This window comes from Elephantulus edwardii, unplaced genomic scaffold (assembly GCF_000299155.1).
Source record: "Elephantulus edwardii isolate Elephantulus edwardi_28Jun2011 unplaced genomic scaffold, EleEdw1.0 scaffold00083, whole genome shotgun sequence".
NCBI classification, from domain to species: Eukaryota; Metazoa; Chordata; class Mammalia; order Macroscelidea; family Macroscelididae; genus Elephantulus; species Elephantulus edwardii.
The window spans coordinates 2,222,600-2,246,762 of NW_006399833.1; the positions used below are offsets into that span (position 1 = coordinate 2,222,600).

General features: G+C 39.4%; 1 protein-coding gene across 2 annotated transcripts in view; it reads left to right on the plus strand.

Annotated features, from left to right (window-relative positions):
* RNF128 (ring finger protein 128, E3 ubiquitin protein ligase) overlaps positions 1-24,163 on the plus strand; it is a 232,474-nt gene that overhangs the window by 113,424 nt on the left and 94,887 nt on the right. Inside the window, exon 1 of one of the 2 annotated variants that reach the window (XM_006889894.1) lies at positions 14,460-14,956. The exons of the other annotated variant lie outside the window; for it this stretch is intronic. Within the exon in view, the coding sequence (XP_006889956.1) occupies positions 14,464-14,956 (493 nt within the window). The 5' untranslated portion in view covers positions 14,460-14,463. Of the gene's footprint in view, positions 1-14,459; positions 14,957-24,163 lie in introns of those variants that run through there. 2 annotated transcript variants of the gene reach the window in all.

Genomic DNA, 24,163 nt, shown 5'->3' on the forward strand with positions numbered 1-24,163 from the left:
AATGTTCTCCAGAGTCAACCATTTTGAGTAATATTGCATGAATTCTTTGTTTTTCAATGCAGCATAGTATTCCATTGTGCGAATATACCACAGCTTCTCTATCCATTTGTTTGTTTATGGGCACGTAGGTTGTTCCCAACTCCTTGTTATTGTGAACAAAGCTGCAATAAACATGGGTGTGCATACCCTTTGATTTTTCTAACTCCAGCTCTTTGCGCATTTCATTATTATACTTTGTCTTCCCATCTGGAATCTTCTGTTCAGCTCTTTCATCTCTTGATTTCTTCCCCTTGCTTTGGCTTCTCAGCGCTCCAGTGCAATATTCAGTTTCTTCTGACATCCATCTTGGTCTTTACATCCTCCTCTGTCTTTGAATTTTTCTCCTTTTGCATTTTTCCTGGATGATATTCTTAACAGCCTCCCACAACTCATTGGGTCTTTGCTCATTAGTGTTCAAGCTCTCAAACTTGTTCCCGAAATGGTTTTGAAATTCAGGTGGGATACACTCAAGGTAAAATTTGGGTTTCCGTGAATTTGATTTTATTTTCCTTAGCTTCAGCTTGAACTTGCATATAAGTAGTTGGTGGTCTGTTCCCAAATCAGCACCTGGCCTAGTTTACACCGCTGATATTGATCTTCTCCAGATGTTCTTTCCGCAGATGTAATCTATTTTATTCCTATGCATGCCCTCAGGTGAAATCCATGTGTATAGTCTGTATTTATATTTCTTATAAAAAGTCTTTGCCATGAATAAATCATTTAACATACATAATTCTGTCATTCTATCTCCAGCTTCATTTCTGTCTCCAAGTCCATGTTTTCCAACTACTGATCCTTCTTCTCTCTTCCCAACTTTCGCATTCCAGTCACCCTTTATTATTAATGCATCTTGATTGCATGTTTGATCAATCTCTGACTGCAGAAGTTGGGAGAAATCTTCTATTATTTCCACCTCTTTGGCTATGGTTGTTGGTGCATATATTTGAATGATGGTGGTATTCCCTAGACTTCCTTGTGTGCGTATGGATTTTATCCTATCACTCATACTATTGTATTTCAAGATGAACGATGAAAACAACCCCATTTTTCCTCGCCTTTTCATCTCCAGCGTTGTATGATCGTCTGACTCAAAATGTCCCATGAAAGTCCATCTCATTTCACCAGTACCCACTATTTCAATATATATACATTCCATTTCTTTCTTAACAATACCTAAATTTCCTATATTCATGGTTCTCACATTCCATGTTCCAATCACTAGAGCCTGCTTACTCCTTTGTGTTTTCCATACCTGAGGACTCAGTTGCCGTATTGTACATAGGGTTTTCAAAGGCCAGCTATTTCAGAAGTGGATGGCCAATCCTTCTTCCTAGTATGTCTTAATTTGAATTCTCAGATTAAGAACATTATCTGACAGACGAGCATTTTACAGAAAAGAGAAGATGAAAGATATTCCCTAATTGTAGAAATAACCAATAGATTCTTTGTTGTCCCCGCCCTAGAAACGTATTTCTTGACCCACCCCTTACCCTGCTCCACCTGCCTTCCCTTCTACTCCCACCTACTCCATTCAACACCTATCTCCCCCTATCCAGCCCTTGATGTGATGGCTTTCTCAAGCTTTCTGGGCTTCTGTGATTCCAAATGCCTCAAGCTGCTGCCAGTTTCTTATGCTGTGGCCAGTATCCCTTGAGTTTAGGAGTCTGTGAGTTCAAATACCAGATACTAATATCAGGGAAGGCATTCTATGTGGTCATATTTTTGAGGCACCTTCATTACAAACAGTGCTTTCTCCCTTTTTAAAGACATAATTGTTTTTCTTTTCCTATCAATCAATCTATCCTCTATCTCCTCTTGTGATCATGGGTTTAATTCTTTTGGACTCTTTATGTTGCTAGAATCCAGAGTAGGGAAATGTATGAGATCAGATGAGTTTGCCAACTAACTTGTTCTGATACTACCAAACAAGCACATTGTTACCAAGTCAACTCCTACTTGTAGCAACGCTATAGGGTAGAATAGAATTGCCACATAGAGATTCCAAGGCTGCAAATCTTTCTGGAAGCAGACCGCCACATCTTTCCGATATGGGGAGATTGATGGACTCAAATCACCAGCCTCTGGGTTGGCAACAGAGCACTTTAACCACAGCACAACCAGGGCTCCTCCTCCAGTGCAGAATGAAAACTACTTATCTCCATAGTTCCTTCTAGAACCTCCTCTGCCAAGCTTTCTGCCCCCATGCCTTGTGTTCTTCAATAATATGTGATCTTCTTAGTCATCTCCCTAACCTCAAGATTGCTACTCTGATCCCAAGTAGTCACCCACTGGGAGCTGTAGCTGAGTTCTCAGCAATGTTCTCTGATAATAGAACTCCTCTCTGTACTAGTTGTCATCATTGGGCATAAAATATCCTTTCCACTCTCATGCAATGTTGGTGGGAGTGTATAATGGTACAATCACTATAGAAGGTAGTCTGGTGCTACCTCAAAAGACTGAAAATAGACATACCATTTGACCCAGCTATCACACTACTAGGAATATACCCTAAATAAAACAGATACAACAGATTTATGTACACTCATGTTCATGGCAGTATTTGCTCAAAAGAGCAAAGAAATAGAAGCAATTTAAATGTCCATCAACAAATGAATGGATAGAAAAACTGTGGTATATCCACACAGTGGAGAATCACCACTGAAACAGAATGAACTTATGAAACACTATACAATATGGATGAATCTAGTGGTCATTATGATGAGTTAAATAACACAGTCACAAAAAAGGACAAACAATCCACAAGAGCATATGATATGATATGATATGATATGATTATATATGAGTGGCCTCCACTTCCTAAATAGCATGCCTCTGGAATCTCTGTGAACTTTGAGAAGCAATGATAGTTATAAAAAGGCTTCAGGTCTTTTGTTCATAGGGTTGCTATAAGTCATGCTTGACTTGATGGCAACAACAATATATGTATACGTGTGTGTGCATGAATGTAGAGAAATGACGAAAGTCATACAAGTGTTCAGGTCTTTCGTTCATAGGGTCACCATGAGTCGTCTATGGTTTGACGGTATTTAACAAATGTGTGTGTGTGTGTGTTTGAGGCCTTAAACCCTAATGAATGAAGACCAGATAAGCTATGGGAAGATATCAAGGATATCATCCATGAAGAATTCAAAAAGTCATTACTAAGAAGGAAGAAGAAGAAAAGGCCAAAATGGATGTGAACAGAGACTCTGAATATTGCACCAGAGCACTGAGAAGCCAAAACAAAGGGACAAAACCAAGAAGTTAAGGAGCTGAATAAAAGAATTCAAAGGGCTGCTTGGGAAGACAAGGCAAATATAATGAAATATGCAAGGAGCTGGAGTCAGAAAATCAAAAGGGCCAAACTCGCTCAGCATTTTTTGGGGGAGTCACTAGCTTATTTACAAAATTCTTTCCATTTCCCTCACCCCTCCCACCCATCAAATTGCAGAACCCAATGACTAAGCCCCTCCTCCCCCTGTATGTCCACATCCCTCTGCTTCCACCCTCTCCCACCCCTCCTGGATCCTTATACTCATTCTACAATAACGGTCTTATACAATATTTATCCTTGTGAGACTGAGTTAGTTCACTCAGCATAATGCTCTCCAGTCCCTCCCAATTAAGTAATAATTTTACAAAGTTATTGCTCCTGCGTGCTGCATAGTATTTGTTGTGTGAATGTACCATAATTTCTCGATCCATTCATTTGTGGTTGGACATTTGGGCTGTTTCCATGTTCTTGCGATGGTGAATAATTTGCTCAGCATTTCTTAAGCTGAAAGAACTAAAGAATAAATTCAAGCCATGAGTTTCAGTGCTTAGGGATACTATGGGCAGAATACTGAATGATTCCAGAAGCATTAAAAGCAGATGGAAGAAAAGTAAAGGAATGTAGATGGAGAGAGAGAACTTGGAGGAGGTTACATTATAAGAGGTAAATTCAGCCTTTGAAATTTGATTCTCATTCTAGTTTGTTTGCTTGCTTTGTTGCAAATTAGAAGAAACCAGAGGGAGATGTACCAAGTAAACATTGAATGACTGTTTAAAAAAAAACCACGCAGATGGAAGGAGTATACAGAGTCATTGTACCAACACACAGTCTAGATACAAAGGTTCACCTAATCCAGGCCATGGTCTTCTCAATTACTTGTTATGTTTCAGAGAGTTGGACAATGACTAAGGATGACAGAAGAAGAAGAGATGCCTTAGAGTTGTGGTGCTGGAGAAGAGTCTTGAACATACTGTCAAGAAAACAAATCAGTCTGTCTTGGAGAGAGTAAAACTAAGTTTCTCCATGGAGGCTAGGATTTTGAACCTCCCCCTCACATACTTTGAGCATGTGGCCAAGAGAGATCGGTCCTTGGAGAAGGACCTCATGCTCGGAAGGGTGGATGGACAGCGCAGGAGAGGGAGACCCCGGATGAGATGGATTGATACAGTAACTGTGGTGATGGGGGTTGGTGTGTCAGAATTAGTGAGACAGGCTCAAGACAAGGCAGGCTTCAAAGCTGCTGTACATAGAGTCACTATACATCACAGGCTATTCAATGGTACATAACAACAATAACATACTATGACAAGTTTGGAAACAGGAGTGGCATCCACTTCCTAAACAATGTGCCTCCGAAAACTCTATGAACTTTGATAAATGTCTATAGTTGTAGAGGGGCTTCAGGCCTTTTGTTCATAGAGTTGCTATGAGTCGTGCTCAACTCAAAGACAATTATCAACATTACTTATATGGCAGGAAGAGTAAGAAAAGAATGGATCTATATTTCTGCCTTGGTATAGGTGAAAGGGAGATCAATCTGAAAAGAATAGATAATCAGACATTAAAAGTAATGAAGCTAACAATCTGGAATAGGATATGCATTATGGTATGAAGATAGAGGGAAAGAGGGGTGTATCTGTATAAATAAGTAAATAAAAACCATTTTTTCAAAAGATAAAATAACATATGTCCTTTCCATCTCTGGCACAAGTGCAGGCATTTCTCTGCACGCAAACACACACACTCATGAATGAGCATGTACATCAAAGGTGTTCACACTTGTAAACACATTTCCTTATGGTGTACTTGCCTAGAAGCTGTTATTTTGGATTTCTTTGACTGCTCAGCTGGACAGCAGAACATTATTATGAGGGAGTGTTCAGTATGCTAAATTTGTTACTGGAGATGCCCAGGAAACACCCATACTTTTCACTTTATGATGATACTCTCTCCATGACTGCATAGTCTATTACTTGTTGGACTGCTAACTTGAAGGCCTAGTGGTTTGACTCAACCAGCAGCTCAGGCAGAAAACGGAAAAGGGCAGTCTCCTGTAAAGATTTGAAGTCTTCAGCCTCAGAAACCCTCACTCTCTAACTGTAGGTTTGGTTTTGAGTTTTCTGCATTTGAAGAAGTTGCACAGATGAGTAAAAATGGCATGGAATTTGGAATACATACCCCAGTGTGAATTGCTAGTCTACCAATTATCAACTGTGTGACCTTTGGCAAGCTACTTCAATTTTCTGCACCTTATTTTCCTCGTCTGAGAAATTAAACTTTTGATAGGATGCTATTACTTCATGGGACTGTTTTGAGACTCAGATGATGTAATCGAGGTGAATTGTCTGGTACACAGTAGGCTACTCCATAAATGTTTCCCTCCTATCTCTACTTCTGAAGGTGGTCTTGATGACCATGTCTTTTCTCTCTCTGGGTTACTGAGGAACTCACATCTCTGACCTTTCAGTTGATGCTGAGTGTTTAACAATTGCACTACAAGGGGCTCTTTCTCGTCAAGATTCTATTTTTCTCATTGCTGTTGAGTCAGAACTAATGCATAGCTGACCCTCCAGAGGGTTTTCAGAGGCTATAAATCACACAGGATCGCCTAGCAAATCCCGTCTACTCACTCAACAGTGGTTTGTATTGCCCCTCTCTAAAATTATGTCCCTTTGGGGGGGTGCATAAGAAATTTTTCCCTCTCTTAAATCATATATATATGATATGAGATAGATAGATAGATAGATAATTTTTAAACCACCTATTTTCCAATTAGTTAATTGCTACGTATTTGTCTCACAGACAGGCTGGTGTGTTCAAACCACCAGCATTTTAGTCTTTTTCTTGTTTAGGTGTTGGATTTTTCTATAAATTTTAGGTATGACTCCTTTGTCAGATATGCCATTGACAAACATTTCCTCAGTCTGTGGGTTCTCTTTTTACTCTTTGGGTAAATTTTTTATGCAAATAGGATTTAATTTCCCGAAGGTCCCATTCATCTAGTTTGTCCTCTTCTGGTTGTGTATTTTGGGTTATACTTGATAGTCTACTTTTATAAATCAAAACAATATGATATAATCTCACCCCAGCAAAAATACTGCTATGAGTGACTTTGGAATAGTTTATTGATTCCACTACTAGGTATATATCCTAAAAAAATAAGAGCTGCTACTGAATGGGTATATGAATGTTTATTACAGCATTATTCAAAATAGCAAAGAGATGGAAATAAACCAAGTGTCCATCAATGAACAAATGGTTAGAAAAACTACAGTACATTCACACAATGGAAAACTATGCAACACTGAAGAAAAAAATTCTTGAAATGCCATATAACATAGATTAATCAAAAGGACATTAGTGAAATAATTATTTCTGATGCTAAGAAATAAGTCAGTCACAAAAAAACCACCAATATTGTATAAAACCACTGTCAAGAAAAACTAAAGAAAGGCATTTTTGTATGGTTTCCAGGGAGAAGAAAGGGAGTGGGGGGTAGAAAATTAAAACATAGATAATAAATGTTTATTAATATAGTTGAAGGAAAAGGCAATGTAGTGTAAATATCTAATCAGACATTATGGGTATTATAATTAATGTTATGGGAAAAAAATGTGCATGAATGATTGGAAAAACCAACATGTTTTGCAAACTTTCACGCGAATCACATACACACACACACACACACACACACACACACACATGAGTACACCCTATGAGAAAGTTCTGTTCTTTTTTTTTTTTTTTAGAAAGTTCTATTCTGTCACATGGTCACATGGGGTTAATGGGGTTGCTATGGGCTAGAAATCAACTCTGGCATACGACAACTTCTATAACTTTTGTGGTAGGATTTGAGGAATTAAAAAAGGCTTCTAGCCAAATACATTTCCTTTACAGGTCACAACGCCCAAAGCCCATACAGGAAATACTTCACTTGGATGTTCTTTGTGTGAAATGTTAAAATGCAAATGCCACTCTCCAGAAAGAAGATACTGAGTCATTTGTCATTAATGCTGAGAGTTAGATAGATGTCAGAATCCTGATTCTTCCTAACTATATAACCTTGGACAATTTCGTAACCCTCTCTGAGCCAATGTCCTCTTTTCTAAAATGAGGATAACACTAGATAGCTGTGAATAGTCAATGAATGTAAAACATATAGTAAATGTAGCTGTTCCCCAGGGAAGGTAAGAGCCTGAGAGATATTTATTGTTGTTGTTAACTGCCTTCAATACTGCCCTTGCCCACAGACTCATGGAGACCCCATACAGAGTGGAATGAAACAATATCCAGTCCAGAACTATTTCCATAATGAGTTGCCTATAGGAGGACCGTTGAGTTGAACAGGGTTTTCACTAGATAATTTAGGAAGCCTTTCCTAGTCTCAAAGCCTGTGTGATCATAAAGTCAGTCCCTTCCTTCTTGTTGGAAGCATCATGCTGTTGTTGTTGTTGTGTGCCATCAAGTAGGAACTAACTCATAGCTAAGACTCTAGCTTGTTTTCAAAGCCAGTAAATCATGAGAGAAGATTGTCCATCCATCACCAATGGACCAGATGGGGGATTCAAACCTCATGCCTTTGGGAATGCAGTGGAACTTCTTACTGCCAGGCCACCAGATCTTCATTCAGCATCATAGCAACATGCGAGGCTTTAATAACAGGCAGGTGGTGAGTGGCATGAGATCCATTGTTCAGTAATTGAATTCCAGTCTCCCGTTCATTTCAAGGCTCAGGAATAAGTTGAGGTCTGCTCAGAGCAAAGACTCTGGCATGGTGGTGATACAGCCACTGAGTAAAATTAAACTCTGGGGATCTGGGGTTACAAGAGGGTATAAGGGGAAGAGAAAGGACTGTAGTATGTAAAACATGAACTTTTCAACCTGAAAAGTGTGCAGTAGTCTAGTCCTACTGAAGATGTAATGCTTTGCTGGGTAGTGAACTCTTGACATTGAGAGCATTGGAATAGAATTTGGGTGCTGGCTACTTGTTCAGGAATATTCTAGTCTACCTAGTGCTTCTCAAACATTTGTGTGCATACACCCCAGGGATCTTGTTAAAGTGCAGGTTCTGATTCAATAGGTCTGGAGTGGGACCCAAGATTCTGAATTTCTAATAAGCTCTCTGATCCCTAATGGAGCAGATGCTCTTGATCAACATACCTAACTCTGAGTAGCAGCTTGAAAATGATGCACAGAGGGTTACTTAGACAAGTCTCCATAGCGTGGAAGGAATTTTGATGCAGTCATGATCTATAGTCTGGCTCTTAGTTTTGTGAGCTTTGAAATGTGATTGGAAGTACAACCAGAGACTGGGCTCTCGGGAACTGACTCACACTTAACCAAATTCACAAGAGACCAATATATAAACCAGAATGTCAATTGATTAATTTATAATGAGAAGTGTAACTTCCAAGTGGACCAGATACTAGTGTTTGCTGATCAGTGCACTATCTCCCTGTAGGCATATTTACATAGAGAGCTAAATGATAATAAGAAGGTTGCTTGGTGAGGATGGACTCAGAGCAAGGAGAGTTCATAGGATGATTTTAATGGTTCACATCAAGTTCTAACAGTTTAATGTGTTCATCTCTATTATTGAGCTAGGCTTTAAAGCAAACATGTGGGCTATTAGCCTCCTTACCAATCTCTCTACTTCTAGTCTTGTTCTCATATAAACTTTTTTTTGGAAAAAAATTGTTTATATTGGTTTGCATACAAAAGTTGTGTGCATTGAGTTTCATTTATATAAATTATATTTTATGTATTCCTCCATTCACACTGTTTCACAATATCATTCCTACACATTTTATATAATGTTTTCTGACAATGTGTTCAGAACAACATATTTAAAGTGCAGATCATCACTAATTTGCTCCATTTATTTAAATTCAAAGTTCACAATTTTATATTCATTGTAGTTGTTGTGTGCCATCAAGTTGCCTGTGACTCATAGCGACCCTATCTACAACAGTACTAAACCCTGCTCTATCCTGTGCCAATCTTATTGTCTCTGACACACCTACTCTCATTACCCAAGTCACTGAATCAATCCATTTTATTGAGGGTCTTCTTCTCCGGCGCTGTCCTTCCACCCTCCCAAGCATGACATTCCTCTCCAAGGACTGGTCCCTCCTTACAACTTGTCCAGAGTATGTCAGACAAAGTTTCAGAATCCTTTCCTCCAAGGAGCAGCCAGGTTTAACTCTCTCTAGGATGAACCTATTTGTTCTCTTAGCATGGTATATTCAATACTCTTCTCCAACAACACAGCTCAAAGGCCTCAATTCTCCTTCTATCATCCCTAGTCATTGCCAGCTCTCTGATGCATAGCAAGTGATTGCAAAGACCATGGCCTGTATCAGGTGCATCTTGATCTCCTGACTAACATCATTGCTCTTCAGTACTTTGGAGAGATCTCTGACAGTAGACTTTCCCAACACAATACGTCTTTTAATTTCCTGACTGCTGGTGCCAAGAGTATTGTTTGTGGAGCCAAGCAAACTAAAGCTGTGAACAATCTCAATCTCTTCACCATCTATCATGATGCTTCCAATCAGCTCAGTGGTGAGAATTTGTTTTCTTGATGTTGAGCTTCAATCCATATTGAAGGCTGCAGTCCTTGACCTTCTGCTGCAAGTGCTTCAGGTCCTCCTCAATTTCAGAAAACAGGGTTGTGTCATCTGCATAACGCAGATGTTACAAAAAACCTCATTGTTACAAAAAAATTAAAGTATATTAAAAAGGTGAAAATGGTACAATGAACATACGTATATTCACCATCAATTCAACACTTGTGATTTTTTCCAAATATGTTTTATGTGTGTTCATAAGTATGAACATGTGTGTATATTGAGTTCGCAATTCTTTAAACTTTTAAAAGGGTTTTCTAAACTCTTCTGCTCTGATCCAGCCTACTTCAGTAGCTTCATTTGCTCTGACTTGGCTCCTTATACTGCTGACTGTTTGCTAGTTTACTGGTTGCATTCTAATGTCGCATTTCTCTGACTGAATTCTCTACCTGTTCTTAAAGTCTCAATAACATCCAAGTTCCCATAGACCTCCCTAACATTGTGATAGATAGATAGATAGATAGATAGATAGATAGATAGATAGATAGATAGATAGATAGATTAGGAAAATATTTTGTCCTAGAGATGACTGGTTCTAACAGATTTCTTTTTCCCTTGGTAACTTTGATCTCAGAGTGTAACATCAAGTACTGTTTGATATTTAATGTTTTCCTCTAGGTTTCTCTAAAGTCATAAGGGTGGTAAGGGGAATAATTATACTGACAATGTGAATATTGGACCAGGGATGGAGGGGAGTGATTGAGGAGGAATTTGACAAATGTAAGACTGGCTATGATTGAATACCCTCAACATCATTTACTCTGATTATTACCTTTAAGATTATTGTAAAATGTGAGGACCCTTGAATATGTTTAACAATAATAAACATATATATTTGAAAACATTTTCTTTCAACAGATTATTATTTAGAAGGGAACTCTGGTGGTCTAGTTGTCAGGAGTTGCACTGGCAACCCAAAGCCACATGGTTCAAATCCACCCGCAGTTCCAGGGAGAAAGAGGACACTATCTTCCCTTAGAATTTGTTGCCTCTGAAAAACCAATAGAGGGTCAGCTATGAGTCAATTTTGACTGAATTGTACATAACAACAAATTTTTAAAGCAGTTCTAAATGGTTCCCGCATTTCTTCTCTCCCCTCCCTGCCCTTGCACATCATTCTATTAGTATAATCCTGCATTCCATTCTGTGATATATTTGTTGCAATCAATGAGCCAATCTGTACCCATTATTATTAACTGTAGTCCATATTTTCATTAGGACTTGTTCTTTGCGCGGTATAATATATGAGTTTTGAGAATTTCATAATGGCATGTATGCACCATTACAGTATCGGACAGAATAGTTTTCCCTGTCCTTAAAGTATCCTGTACTCCACTTATTTATCCCTCCTCTCTCCCTAAGACCTGATGGGAACCTCTGATCTTTTCACTTACTCTAGAGTTTTGCCTTTTCCATATGTCATATAATTGGAATCATACTATATGGCCTTTTCAGACTGACTTCTTTCACTTGGCAGTGTGCGTTTAAGGTTCTCTATGTCTCTTAATGGCTTCATAACTCATTTCTTCTTATCCGTTCACCTATTGAAGGGCATCATGGCTGCTTCAAAATTTTTTGGCAACTATGCCTACTAGTAATAAATTTGCTATAAATACTGTGTGTGGGTTTTTATGTGTGTGTGGGTTTTTATGTGGACATAAGGTTTTTTTCCGGCTAATTTGGGCAAATATTTAAGAGCATCATTGCTGGATTATATGGTAAGCATATGTTCAACTTTGAAATGGTATTATTGTCTTCCAAAGTGTCTGTAAAACTTTACACTCCCACCAGCAATTAACGAGAATTACTATAGCTCCACATAACAGCATTTGCTGTTGTCAGTGTTTTAAGTTTTAACCATTCTAATAAGTGTGTGAGAGAGTTCCAGTGGCACAGTTTGCCAGGAGTTGCATTGCTAACCCTAATGTTGTGCCTTTCTGGTATCAAGACTCTATTTGCAGCTTTGAAAAAGAAAGACAATCTCCTCCTATACAATTTACAGCCTCTGAAAATCCAGTAAGGTCAGCTATGAGCTGGTTGTGTCTTGATAGCAATGAGTTTAATAGCTGTGTAGTGCAACATAAAATTTTGACCAAATGTTCAAAGTGACTTACAAGTATAGACTTATTTCATTACATGGTCAAATCTATGAGGTAGGTACTATTAGCCCATTTTGTTTTGTTGTTGTTGTTGTTAAGTGCCGTCAAGTCATAGACGACTCATAGCAACCCTATGAGTGAAAGACCTGAACACTTGTTTAACTATTAATTATCGTTTCTCAACATTCATAGAGTTTCTGGAGGCAAGCTACATTGGAAGTGGATGCCAGTTCTGCTTCCAAGTTTGTTTTAATCAGGGAGCTCCACCAAACACTGTCCACCATGGGTAATTGTTACCACATTTGACACATCAGTGTCACAGTGTTTAGCATCACAGCAACCACGAGTTACCTCTGTACAGCAAGTGGACAGACCAGTGCTGTACCACTTAGATGAATGACTAAAAACAATTAAAACCAGGCCTGAGGGCCCCAGATTAAAATCACCCACCTTTGGCTTGATAGCATCACTTTCTGTCCACTAGACCATCAGAGCTCTCTTTATGTTGTTGTCAAGTGCCACTTTACAGATGATGAAACTGAAGGACAGGGAAAGTGAGTTCCCAAGGCCAAAAGTTGTCCATAGCTGTCAGATACCAGGTGTATCAATTCAGTTTTATTGAGCCCTTTCAATATAGTAGTTGACAAATTAGCCAAAGTTGTATACTTAATGTAAGGATATACCATAATGAATGATCCCAGTCGATTGCTGGGCTGGGGCAGAGTTAGTTTGAAATGGAGAAATAATATACAGTCAAAGACTATGAGTAATATGGGTATATATATTTGGGTAAAATTAGTTTGTGGAAGGTCAAGAAAAAGAGTCTTAATTTTAGAGTGTGTGAAATAGATACAAGCAATCCCAAGATTACAAAAGAGCTCCATTCCAAAGTATGTCTTTAAGTCAAATTTGTTTGGAATAGTTAGGTATAGCTGGTATCTAATGGTGGTTAGTCAAATATTAGCCTTGTTGTTGTTGTTATGTTCCGTCGAGTCACTTGTGACTCATAGCTACCCTATGTACAACAGCTCTAAACTCTGCTCTGACCTGTGCCAACTGCACTGTCTCCGACACACTCATCCAGATTGCCCCAGTCACCGAATCAATCCCCCTCATAGAGGGCCTTCCTCTCCTGTGCTGTCCCTCCACCCTCCCAAGCATGATGTCCCTCTCCAAGGACCGGTCTCTCCTTACAACATGTCCAAGGTATTTCAGAATTCTTGCCTCCAAGGAGCAGCCTGGTTTAACCCTCTCTAGGATGAATCTCTTTGTTTTCTTGGCAGTCCATGGTACACTTAATACTCTTCTCCAGCACCACAGCTCAAAGACATCAGTTCTCCTTCTATCCTCCCTAGTCATTAGCCTTAGTATAAAGTGTACCTTTCCGTGCATAAAAAAGCATTTAAAAAGAACCACTTCTAGATACTTTGAAGCATCTTTAATACAACCAATGTTTTTATGTGTATTGCAAAGTAGTCCTAATTTGTTAATTACAAACTATTGTAGGTACCTTGAATTTTTAACAGGCTTGGGGTACAGAGTGGTTGTAGTAGTAAATCAGACCCTTGTGACTGGGGACTACTGTAATTCTTTTTTGACGACAAAGATTATTTTAAGAAGGGGCGTCTGTGAGGGTAGGAAGGAAATAAATCTGGAAGGCACTTATTTGGAGCAGGAGAAAAGGAAAATGTTACTTGGGGGCAGCAAAGAAGGGTTAACAACTTGCTGTTCCTGCACCCACACCCACACCACCCCACACACACAGCCTAGCCAAGTCTCCATGTTCTTTAGAGAAATCAGCAAGTGCCTGCGTGGGCACCATCCACCTACCCAAATTCTCTTGACAACAATTCAAACCCTTCGGATCAGCGCTTTTCAATGTACTTTCACAATCTAAACCTCGAGCCTGAAAGGCCCTTTTAGGCAAATGTGAGGAGGGCCAAATGTATTCAGGGCCATTCGCAGGGTCAAGGATCCTAGTTGGTTGTTTATTGTTGTGGGTTTTTTTGGTTTTTTTTGTTTTGTTTTTAGTGAGGGTGTTACCCCTTCCCTAACACACCTGGCCACACAGTCAATGAGCCCACTCACAGGCCGTCCCATCCGGCTACCCTTTTAAGAGGCGGATCCTGCAGTGTCCTTTCCGCTCCCCCAGCCACCTCTACCCCCAGTCGGTTGGGCGGAGCTTCCAGCTAAAGCCCCAGAGCCCAGCTTGGCCGCGGCAGAAGCGAAGAGGGCTGGAGCTGTGAAAAGCTGCAGCTGCGGCACCATCCCCTCTCGGCACTGCTCCACGCGGCCCGGCAGCCACCGAGCTCAGCTCGCGGCGCGCTTCCCCACCTGAGCGCACCTGGTGGGGTCCGAGGTCCAGCCAGGCGCAAGGAGGGCGGGCGTCCAGGGCCCTAGGGAGTCACAGAGCGCGCGCGCCATGGGACCGCCGCCTGCGCCCCAGGTCTCCTGCCGCACTGGCTGCGGCTCTTCCCAGCTACTAGCGTGGTGCTTCCTGCTGTCTCTGAGTCTGCACGTCCCCGGCTCCCGGGGTGCTGAAGCTGTGTGGACCGCTTACCTAAATGTGTCCTGGCGGGTGCCGCACACCGGAGCCAACCGCACGGTGTGGGAGCTGAGCGAGGAGGGCGTGTATGGCCAAGACTCGCCGCTTGAGCCTGTGGCTGGAGTCCTAGTTCCGCCCGACGGTCCCGGAGCGCTCAATGCCTGCAACCCGCAGACGAATTTCACCGTGCCCACCGTCCCAGGGGACTGGGGGAGTACTGTGCAAGTGTCCTGGCTGGCCCTTATCCAGCGCGGCGGGGGCTGCACCTTTGCTGACAAAATCCATCTGGCTTACGAGAGAGGGGCTTCAGGAGCCGTCATCTTTAACTTCCCAGGGACCCGCAATGAGGTCATCCCCATGTCTCACCCGGGTGAGTGTAGCTGCTCGATTGCACCCCTCCGAACCCCTGCCACGTCCAGTGTCTCATCTTTTTCTCTGTGCCCTTCTCCACGATCCTCTGGCACCAAAGGGAAATGGGTACCCTTTTTGTCTTCGCTGTGTGGGGCAGGGTCTTCACTTCGCTGAGAGAGTCACCCGCACATGGGGACAGTGGATTGGGTGGAAAGAATCCTTCTGAAGTTCCCTCTCTAATGTAAAAGGATGAAACAGAGGTGTGGAGGCTGGCAGATTAGGGAGAGGGACAGTTTAGGCTCTTAACATACCATTTCCCTGGCATTTCACATGAATGCCCCACTGTGAATAAGTGGCTGGTGGGCATTGCCTTTGAAATGACTGAGAAGACTGGAATCTCTTCCTCACTCTTTCTTGCTCTACAGTCTCAGGCTGGCCCTAGATTGTCCCCTCGCCTCTCCCCCTCTTTTTCTCTCCATGTTTCCTAAGTCTCAGGTACTGAGATTGTGTTACTATGTCCTGTTAACCTCCTTGCAATTTTGGTAGAAACTTTGCCTTTGGGCTCTTCTTTGCCCAGTGGCCTCAAGTCCCTCAAGTCTGCTTGTATTGGGGCTTTTCGGTTTTTGTTTTGTTTTGTGTTTTTCCTGGGGCGGGTGGTGGGATCTGATTTAGGCTCTTGAGTTGCAAAACAGGTGATTAATGTCATTGAAAAGAAGAGGTTTACTGTGCATGAGCAGAACAAAGGCCTAGACTTTGTAAAAGTAGTCCAGGTAGTACTTTATTTGTGGAGCTGTTGTGAGTTACTATTTTTTACCTTCTTTGTCTTTGTGAGAGATGTTTTATAGAGATATCTATATCTATATGGTTATAGGATCTATATATAGTGTGTCTAGATAGATACATAGTGTGTATTTGTGTGTGTGTATATATAGTGTTATCTGTAGATGTATCTACAGATAACACTGTATATACAAGTACATATATGTGTGTGTGTGTGTGTATCTTTGTAGATATATATCCAGATAGCTATCTGTATAAACATACACACACATATATATGCTCCAGTGGACAAGGAAAAAAAATGGAGGGAAAGGAAGAGGCACAAGCATTAATAGTATCGTTACATACTGATCCATACATAGTGGTTAAAAGGTGGGCCTTGAGTCAGACCCAGGTTCAAATTCCAGCTCTATTGCTTGCTGGTCTTATGACCTTGGAAGGTTTACTTAAGTCTTTTGAGTCTGAGCTCCATGTTCATTAAGTAAAGTGAATAATAAGCAAGAATTACCCTATATGTTTGCCATATATATGGAATGAAATAGCACTGGTCAAGACTCCAGTACAGTACCCAGCTTACCATCCACTCAGTGAACATGGCGTACTGACACCACTGAAGAGATGAATATGCTCATTTAACTACTAGAGGTTTTATGTTTTGCTAAAAATAGTCTGACAAGCCGTGCCTAGAGAGCACTTGTATGGTGGAACTTGGGATATTTTAATTTGTTGAGACCCTTTGCCTCTGCCAGCTTTGTAACCTTGTAGAAGTTACTCATGTATCTAATGGTAATAGACATGTAGGGAGTGGAGACCAAATTGGCAGAGTGTACATATAGAAAAATCAACTAGATGGATGCTAAGATCCCTAGTGATGTTAAAAAGGCTGTGGTTCTTAGATTTTTATGTTGATTAAAGGAACAAAGACTATAATTTTAGATTTTATGTTGATTAAAGGAGTGTGTCTCTCTTGATTTATTGAATGAAATTATGTTTGAAAGGCTGATAAAAATAAAGAATAAAGACTTGGTGACTTTTCAAAAAGACTTTCATGTCCACTTGATTGACTCAATACAAGATCCTTACTTTGAACCTCTTCTTATTTGATTCACACAATGATTTGGAATTAGAATATTGTTTAATTGGAGAGTTCCTGCTCTGATCGTATTCATCCCCTTTCTATAAAGGATATAAATTTATTTATCTGATAGTTCTAGGAGATGATGAAATTAACATCTCTTGAGCTCCTTTGTATCAGATACTCTATATATGTCCTATACTCTATTGAATAAAGACAGTTTGACATATTAGGAAAAACACAGGTATTAGTTGTAGTCAAGAGTGGAATCAAAATCTGAATTTGCTACATAACTTTGTGTACTTGGTCAATTTATTTCATTTTTGCTAAGCCTTCATTTCCTTATATGTAAAATGGAGTAAGTACACAATTTAGTTGTGATTCTTAAGAATAGTGGTATACATAAACTCAACACTCTGACTCATTACTATTGAGTCAGAAGCCACTTATAGCTGACCTCCAGCAGATTTTCAGAAGACTGTAAATCACAGAGGGAGATTGCTCATCTAGCTGCTTGGGTGCTACTGGTGGATTTAAAATGCCTTTGGGTTAGCTGTGTAGCTCCTACAGAGTATGCCACCCTAGCATATAATAAACAGTGAATGCAAGTTGTTGTAATAGGTAGCTAACAGGAGGCAAAAACTTAACGTACAATTTCATTTTACAATTATGTAAAATTTAATCTACAGATCTATGACAGCACTTGTCAAATTGAAGACATGAATGCACTCAAAATCTAATCATTGCTATCTTGTTTCAGGAGAATATGTAGGACTAAAACTCTAAATATTGATCATTTAAATTAAACTATGTTCAGAATGGTATCTAGATATTTTTAAAATATATTATCCAACATGGTGGCTATAGCAAAGCTTGTTCTTAGGCTAACTAGCTAAAAATAGCTGACAAATTAATTGAAGTATGGAATCACATTTCTCTCTTGAACTGAGGGAACTGCTGCTCAGCACACAGGGGGAAATAACTTTGCATTTCATCATCATGTGTTTCTGAATATCTGTTAAGTGATGTGTTGTTTGCTTTGCTCATTCCTTCGAGTAAGTCTAGGGTTAATTGTAATCTCTACTCAAAACCTAGCTTGGATCATAATAGCAGGTAGAATTGACAATTAAGTTTTATTAACTCGCTGTGCATTACCACACAAGGTCCACCAGATGTGGAAAAAGCCACTGCTGTCAGAATCTCTCTTCTCAAAGGGGCCTGTGCTTGAATTGGTTGGTTTTTTTTTTTGTTTGAGTTTGTGCTGAGGCATCCACTTTAGTCTGTCAGAGTCCTGTGACAATGAAGACTCATTTATTTCAAGTAACAGACTAACTGGTTTAGAACAGTTGCTTTGAAATTTTACTTAGTGGAGAGAAACTTCACCGATAAGAACAGTTTGTTTTGATGTGTGCCAAAATTTGACATGAGGTTGTTGCATCAGCTCTATTCTTTATTTCTGTATTTTATTTTGGTTGCAATGTACCCACAAAATCCTGACTCACACATATAAATTATTGCAACTGATAGATGTCCATTAGCAGCTTGCCTTGCAATCTCAGGATCTTTTTTTTCTTTTCCAATCAAATCGATCCACAAACCTGGAAGAAAATGAGAAGGAAGTTTTGGTTCCAATGATAAATTATTATTCAAAAGATTTTTTAAGCCCAAATATGACAATCAGATAAGAGGCAGTCAAAACTTAGAGTAAGCCCTGAAGCCTTCTAAAATGTAGGAGCGTCACGATGGGGCATGTTGCACACCCTCTTTTTATTGCACAACAAACTGTTCTGCTTTCTCCAAGCAGATGGGCCTGAACTTCACCTGCCTTCTAATTGAGTACAGCCCATAGGATAAAGTGTTGTGTGCTTGTACAGTTTTCCTTGTGTGAACTTGTGCTGGCATGATTTTATTGAAAGACTTGTGTGGAGTTAGTCTTCATACTCCATAACACATTTACAAGAACTTCAAACAAATGCAAAACAATGGCAGAAGCATTTGTTGTTTAGGGCTGGAAAAAAATAGTAAAGGAATCCAGCAGTTCAAAGTAATAATTTGATGATCTCTAGTGACAAAAAATTTGATATATACTTATTTGCTTGTTGAAAGGTAGTAAGGGCATATTGGTTTGGAAAAAAACTTAAATCAAGTATTTTATTTCTCTAAGAAGTCTCCATTTTCTCCTATCATAAATTCACCTCAAAAAGCAGCTGGGAGTAAATCTGAATACAAATTAAATGTTCAGCACAAAATCTGGCATATAGAAGCTATTTTTATTATTATTATTATTATTATTATTATTATTATTAATCATCAAAGGGTTAAGATAGTTAAGTGTACTTTAGGGGGAAATGGAATCTTGTGTTTTGAAAATATAATTGAAAAATGAGTAGTCTAGAACACTTCAAAGTCCATATTATGTGAAATTCGAGCTTGAAAGTGTTAGGTATAGTATAGACTGAATTCTTTATAAGAAAATGGTCTTTTGGCTCTCCTTGCATTTATCATTCTTTTCTCAAATAACTACTTCCCTCTCAAGCTACCAGTCTTCTTTACATTCACAGAGCACTTTGGAAATAGTATTTTACAGTGGTTTATCACCACTTAATTACCTCTCAACCCTTTTAATTTTTTTTTCCTTGAAAACTGGGTTGGAAACAACCCAATAACTATTTCCAAATTCAGCCGTTAATGCCTCTGCATGGAAGTTCTGCTGGCTTAGTGGTAAGAAGCTGCACTGAAATCCCACAGGCACGAGGTTCAAATCCACCAGCTGCTCTACAGGAGAAGGATGGACAATTTCCTTCCATGATTTACAGCCTGTGAAAATCTGCTGGAGGGTCAGCTATGACTCAATTGTGAGTCGGTTCCAAATCAACAGCACACAACACTAATGGTAACAACAATGACTGTGCAGTAGTGTATTTGACACTGTTGAGTGTCCCTTCTTAGAAACTCTTTCCCACTCTAACTTCCTGTGACAGTCTCTTCCTTCTCCTCTTATCTCTTTTTTCACATTATTTCTGTTATTTATTTAATTCATCTAACACCTCTTCTTCCTTACATCTACACCCATGCCCTTATCATTCTACTTCCAGTAAATATCTACCATAGCTACTTGTTTCTTTTACTTTAAATTTTCTATTTTATGTCCCTCTCTGCCTTGCAACTGCTATTTGCCTACCTTCTGTCCTGTTGTCTTTCTGTGGAGCAAATAGCTTTTAGATTGGTCTGCCCTGCTCCCCACCCAGTGTTTGCCCTCCAGTCCTTCTGACCACATACATGCCATTTGTGTGTGTGTGTGTGTGTGTGTGCAGGTTTTATTTTTTTTTAAAAATTGTATACTGATTTATTTAGAAAGTTATAATACATTGTTTTCCACAAGAGATCCTTTCCATGCCATTTTTAAAACCGATTATGTATAAAGTTGAGACTACATTTTTCAACCGGGCTACAATACTTTAAGTAAGCTGTTCCCAACCTACTTTTGAGACTTTATGTCCTTCACTCATGGTGAGTACCTTGAAAAACAAATACACAAATAAAAACACACTTGTTAAAAAAAAGAAAAAGAAAAAAAAAACAAAAACCCCACTTGTTTCTATCAAGTCATTCAAACTCATTGCAATCCCATGTGTGTAGAGTAGACCACACTCATAGAGTTTTTTGGCTGTGAACTTTTGGAAACAGATCTTTGACTGTCTTTCTGAAGTAACTCTGGGTGAATTCAAGCACTTAACTTTTTCTTCCACCTAAGGACTTAAATACCCTTTACCCAATCTCCAAACATTCTGTCCTTTTCCATTGTTGTTCTTTTGTCTGTACTACTCATTTTATCCTATGGATGGTTTCTTTCTCAGCTCTGTTAGTAAGAAATCAACCCAATTCAAAGCCCAATACAAATGCCTCCTCATCTTTGAAATCTTAATTATTTTTATCTTCCCACCCCAAGCCCATACTCAAAACGAAGTACTCTTTTCTCTTTTACTTCTTCTTTAATAGCACTCCGCATTTTACATGTTTTACCTTCCCCTCACATACTTTGGACTAGGAGAGGGTAGTCCTTGGAGAAGGACATCATGTTCGGAAAGGTAGAGGGTTGGCAAAAGTGAGGAAGACTCTCAATTAGATAGATTGACAAGGTGGCTGCAGCAGTGGACTTAAGTGTATCAGATATGATGAAGACGGCACAGGAAAGGGCAGGATTCCAGTCACCTCTTCATAGGGTCACTATGAGTCATACTGGATTTGACATTACTTAACAACAACAGTAGCAACTGGATTGAATTTTTTTCATATTCCTACAGTAATCTTAGTACTATATATACTCTAGAAATATTTATTATTTATTTATTTATTTATTCTTTTTATGTGTGTACCGTCAAACCGGATCTGACTGGTACAGGAGACGATTGTTCCTCCTTCTTCAGCAGAGCATCTGGTGGATTTGGGCCGCACACCTCTGGGATTGCAGTGCTGTTTCCTGCCACTAGGCCACCAGAGCTCGCCTAGAAATATTTTTTAATTGTCTTGAACACTCAACAGCTCTAACACCAGGAAAATAGCTACACAGCTCCTTGGAGGCAAGTATGGTGAAGCTTCATTTCACATACTTTGGGCATGTGGTTAAGGGCCAGTCCTTGGAGAAGGACTTCATGCTTGGAAAGGTATATAAAAGAGAGTAAGACCCTCAACATGATGAATTGACATGGTTATTATAACAGTGGGCTCAAGTATATCAGAGATGACGAGGATGGCACAAGATAGGGAAAAATGAGTCACAGTTGACCTGACAGCATATCACAACAATTCTTCATTATTCAACTATCTTATGATTGAATATTCACATTTATGACCATAGAACATACTATGGACTGCCAAGAGAACAAACAGGTATGTCTTGGAAAGAGCAAAACTAGGCTTCTCCTTGGTGGCAAGGATTGTGAAACTCCATCTCGTGTACTCTGCACATGTTGCCAGGAGGGACCAGTCCCTGGAAAATGGCATTATATTCAGAAAGAAGGAGGATCAGTGCAGGAGAAGAAGACCCTGGATGTGATAGTTAACACAGTGCCTGTGGCAGTCTGTCAGAGACAGTGAAATCGGCTCAAGATAGGGCAGGGTTCAGAGGTACAGTTCATAGAGTCGCTATGAGTCATAGTCAACTTGACCACACATAATAACAACAGCAACAAACAACATAATGATGTAGGGTTTCATCATCTGATGCAATAGTCCTCCGTTTTCCTGTAACAGCAATTTTCACCTAACATCCTTGTCTTTTAAACCTAACTAAGTTGTGGAGTAGTGAGTCTGGTGGAATGAAATTAGAGTTCCATTTATTTGGGGATTTACCTGGCTTAATGATAAGAAGTCATACTGCCGTCCCAAAGGCATATGGTTTGGATCCACAGGAGAAGAATGGACAGTATCTTCTCTTCTGATTTACTGCTCCCGAAAAGCTAACGGAAGGCTAGCTATGAGCCAGTTCCAACTCAAGGGTACATAACAGCAATGATACTACGCAGTTTTGCAAAAGTTGCCAGCTAACCAAAAGGTTGATTGTTTAAATCCACACAGAGACACTGTGAAAGAAAAGCTGATGATCTATTTTTAAAACAAATATTTAAAACTCTATGGAGCACAGTTCTACTTTGATGCCTATGGGGCTTACATGAGTCAGAATCGACTTGATGGCAACTAGTGGTGCTGTTTGCCAAGTACTATGCTTAGTGCTAGAAGATACAAAATCATTTAGAAACTTTCCCCTCTTAAGGATATCAGAGTGGAAGAGGGGGAATAAGAGTATACAGATACTTTTAAGATTATTTAAAAAACTCATTGATACTGAGTTGGAACTCACCCATTGGCTAACCCTCCATTGGGGTTTCAAGGCTGAAAAATCTCTTCATGGGAAGAGATTGCCCACCATTCTCTCATAGACTTGCTGGTAGATTTGAACCACCAGAGAGGCATGGCCTTTGGGTTAGCTGTGCAACTCCATACAGATTACACTACTACTTCTCCCTTTAAGATTACAGGCTTCCTATTTTCACAAGCCAATTAATAGATTGCACTGTCTTAAGGCCAAAGAAAATAAATGAATTTTTTATACATTGAACTTTTCCTATGCTATGTATTTTTTATGTTTTAGAAGCTATCTGCACCAACATTAAATTTATTTCTCTAAATGCTTTTACTGGACATGTTGGTAAATATGGACTTCTCCAACGTAAAATATAAGCCTTTAAAAAAGGAAAGTAGAGCATGATCAGCAACTATTATTTTTCCTAAACAAATAAAGAACACTTTATTCCCTGTCTCTGGGAGATGTGTGTTATCACGTGCAACATGTCACATTTAATCTCTCTCTATTCCTAGTATTAAATGGAAAATGAGGGGTGAGGACCTAAGATGTTTACTAAGTTATTTTGATTACAAAATTAATCATGTGCCTTTCAGGAAACTTAGAACACAAGGAACATAAGACTGCAAATGAAAATCATTGCTAATTCCATCATACAGTGAGATGTTGTTGTTACGTGCTATTGAGTCAAGTACAACTCCTAGTGACCCTGTGAACAACAGATCTGAAGTCTGTCTTATCTCGTGCCATTTTCATCATTTCTGATGACACACTTAAGCCCATAACTGTAGTCACTGTGTCCATCCATCTCATTGAGGATTTTCCTCTTTTGCTGACCAAGTATGATAACAATACCATGAATATTTTCACGAGGGAGCTCTGGTGGCCTAGTGGTAAGAAGCTGTTCTGCGATCCAAAAGGCAGACAGTTCAGCTCTGTGGGAGAAGGATGGGCTGTCTCCCCCCGTGTACTTTATTGCCTCTGAAAAACTGCTAGAGGTTCAGCTATGAGTCAATTCCAACTCAAAAGCACACAACAATATTTTAGTATACTTCTTGTGTCTTTTTCTATACATAGGTATAGTTTGTATCCTACTTTTATCATAAATGTTATTTTTCTCATGAATATTAATGAAGAAACTAGAAAAAATGTAAAATAGCCTAAAAATCTGTTGATCTGATATTTTTGGCATGTTTCTACTCCTTTTTTTACCCCCCTTTATATGTATATTATTTTTAAATTGTGTTCAGGGTGAGTATACAGTTCTGTGTCTTACTTTTTTAATAACTATTTTCCTAGGTCATTAAAGAGGAAGTGAGGGGGTTTCCCCTCTTTTTTTAGGAAACACATATTTTTATTGAGAACTGGAAGAACATTTTCATTTTTCCATTCAGCAACTTATACATACTTTGGGTGAAAGTTTGTAAAACAAACTGTTTTCACATTAAAAAACTCATACACATTTTTTTTATTGGGACATCCTCTGCAATCCCCACAACTTAACTGCA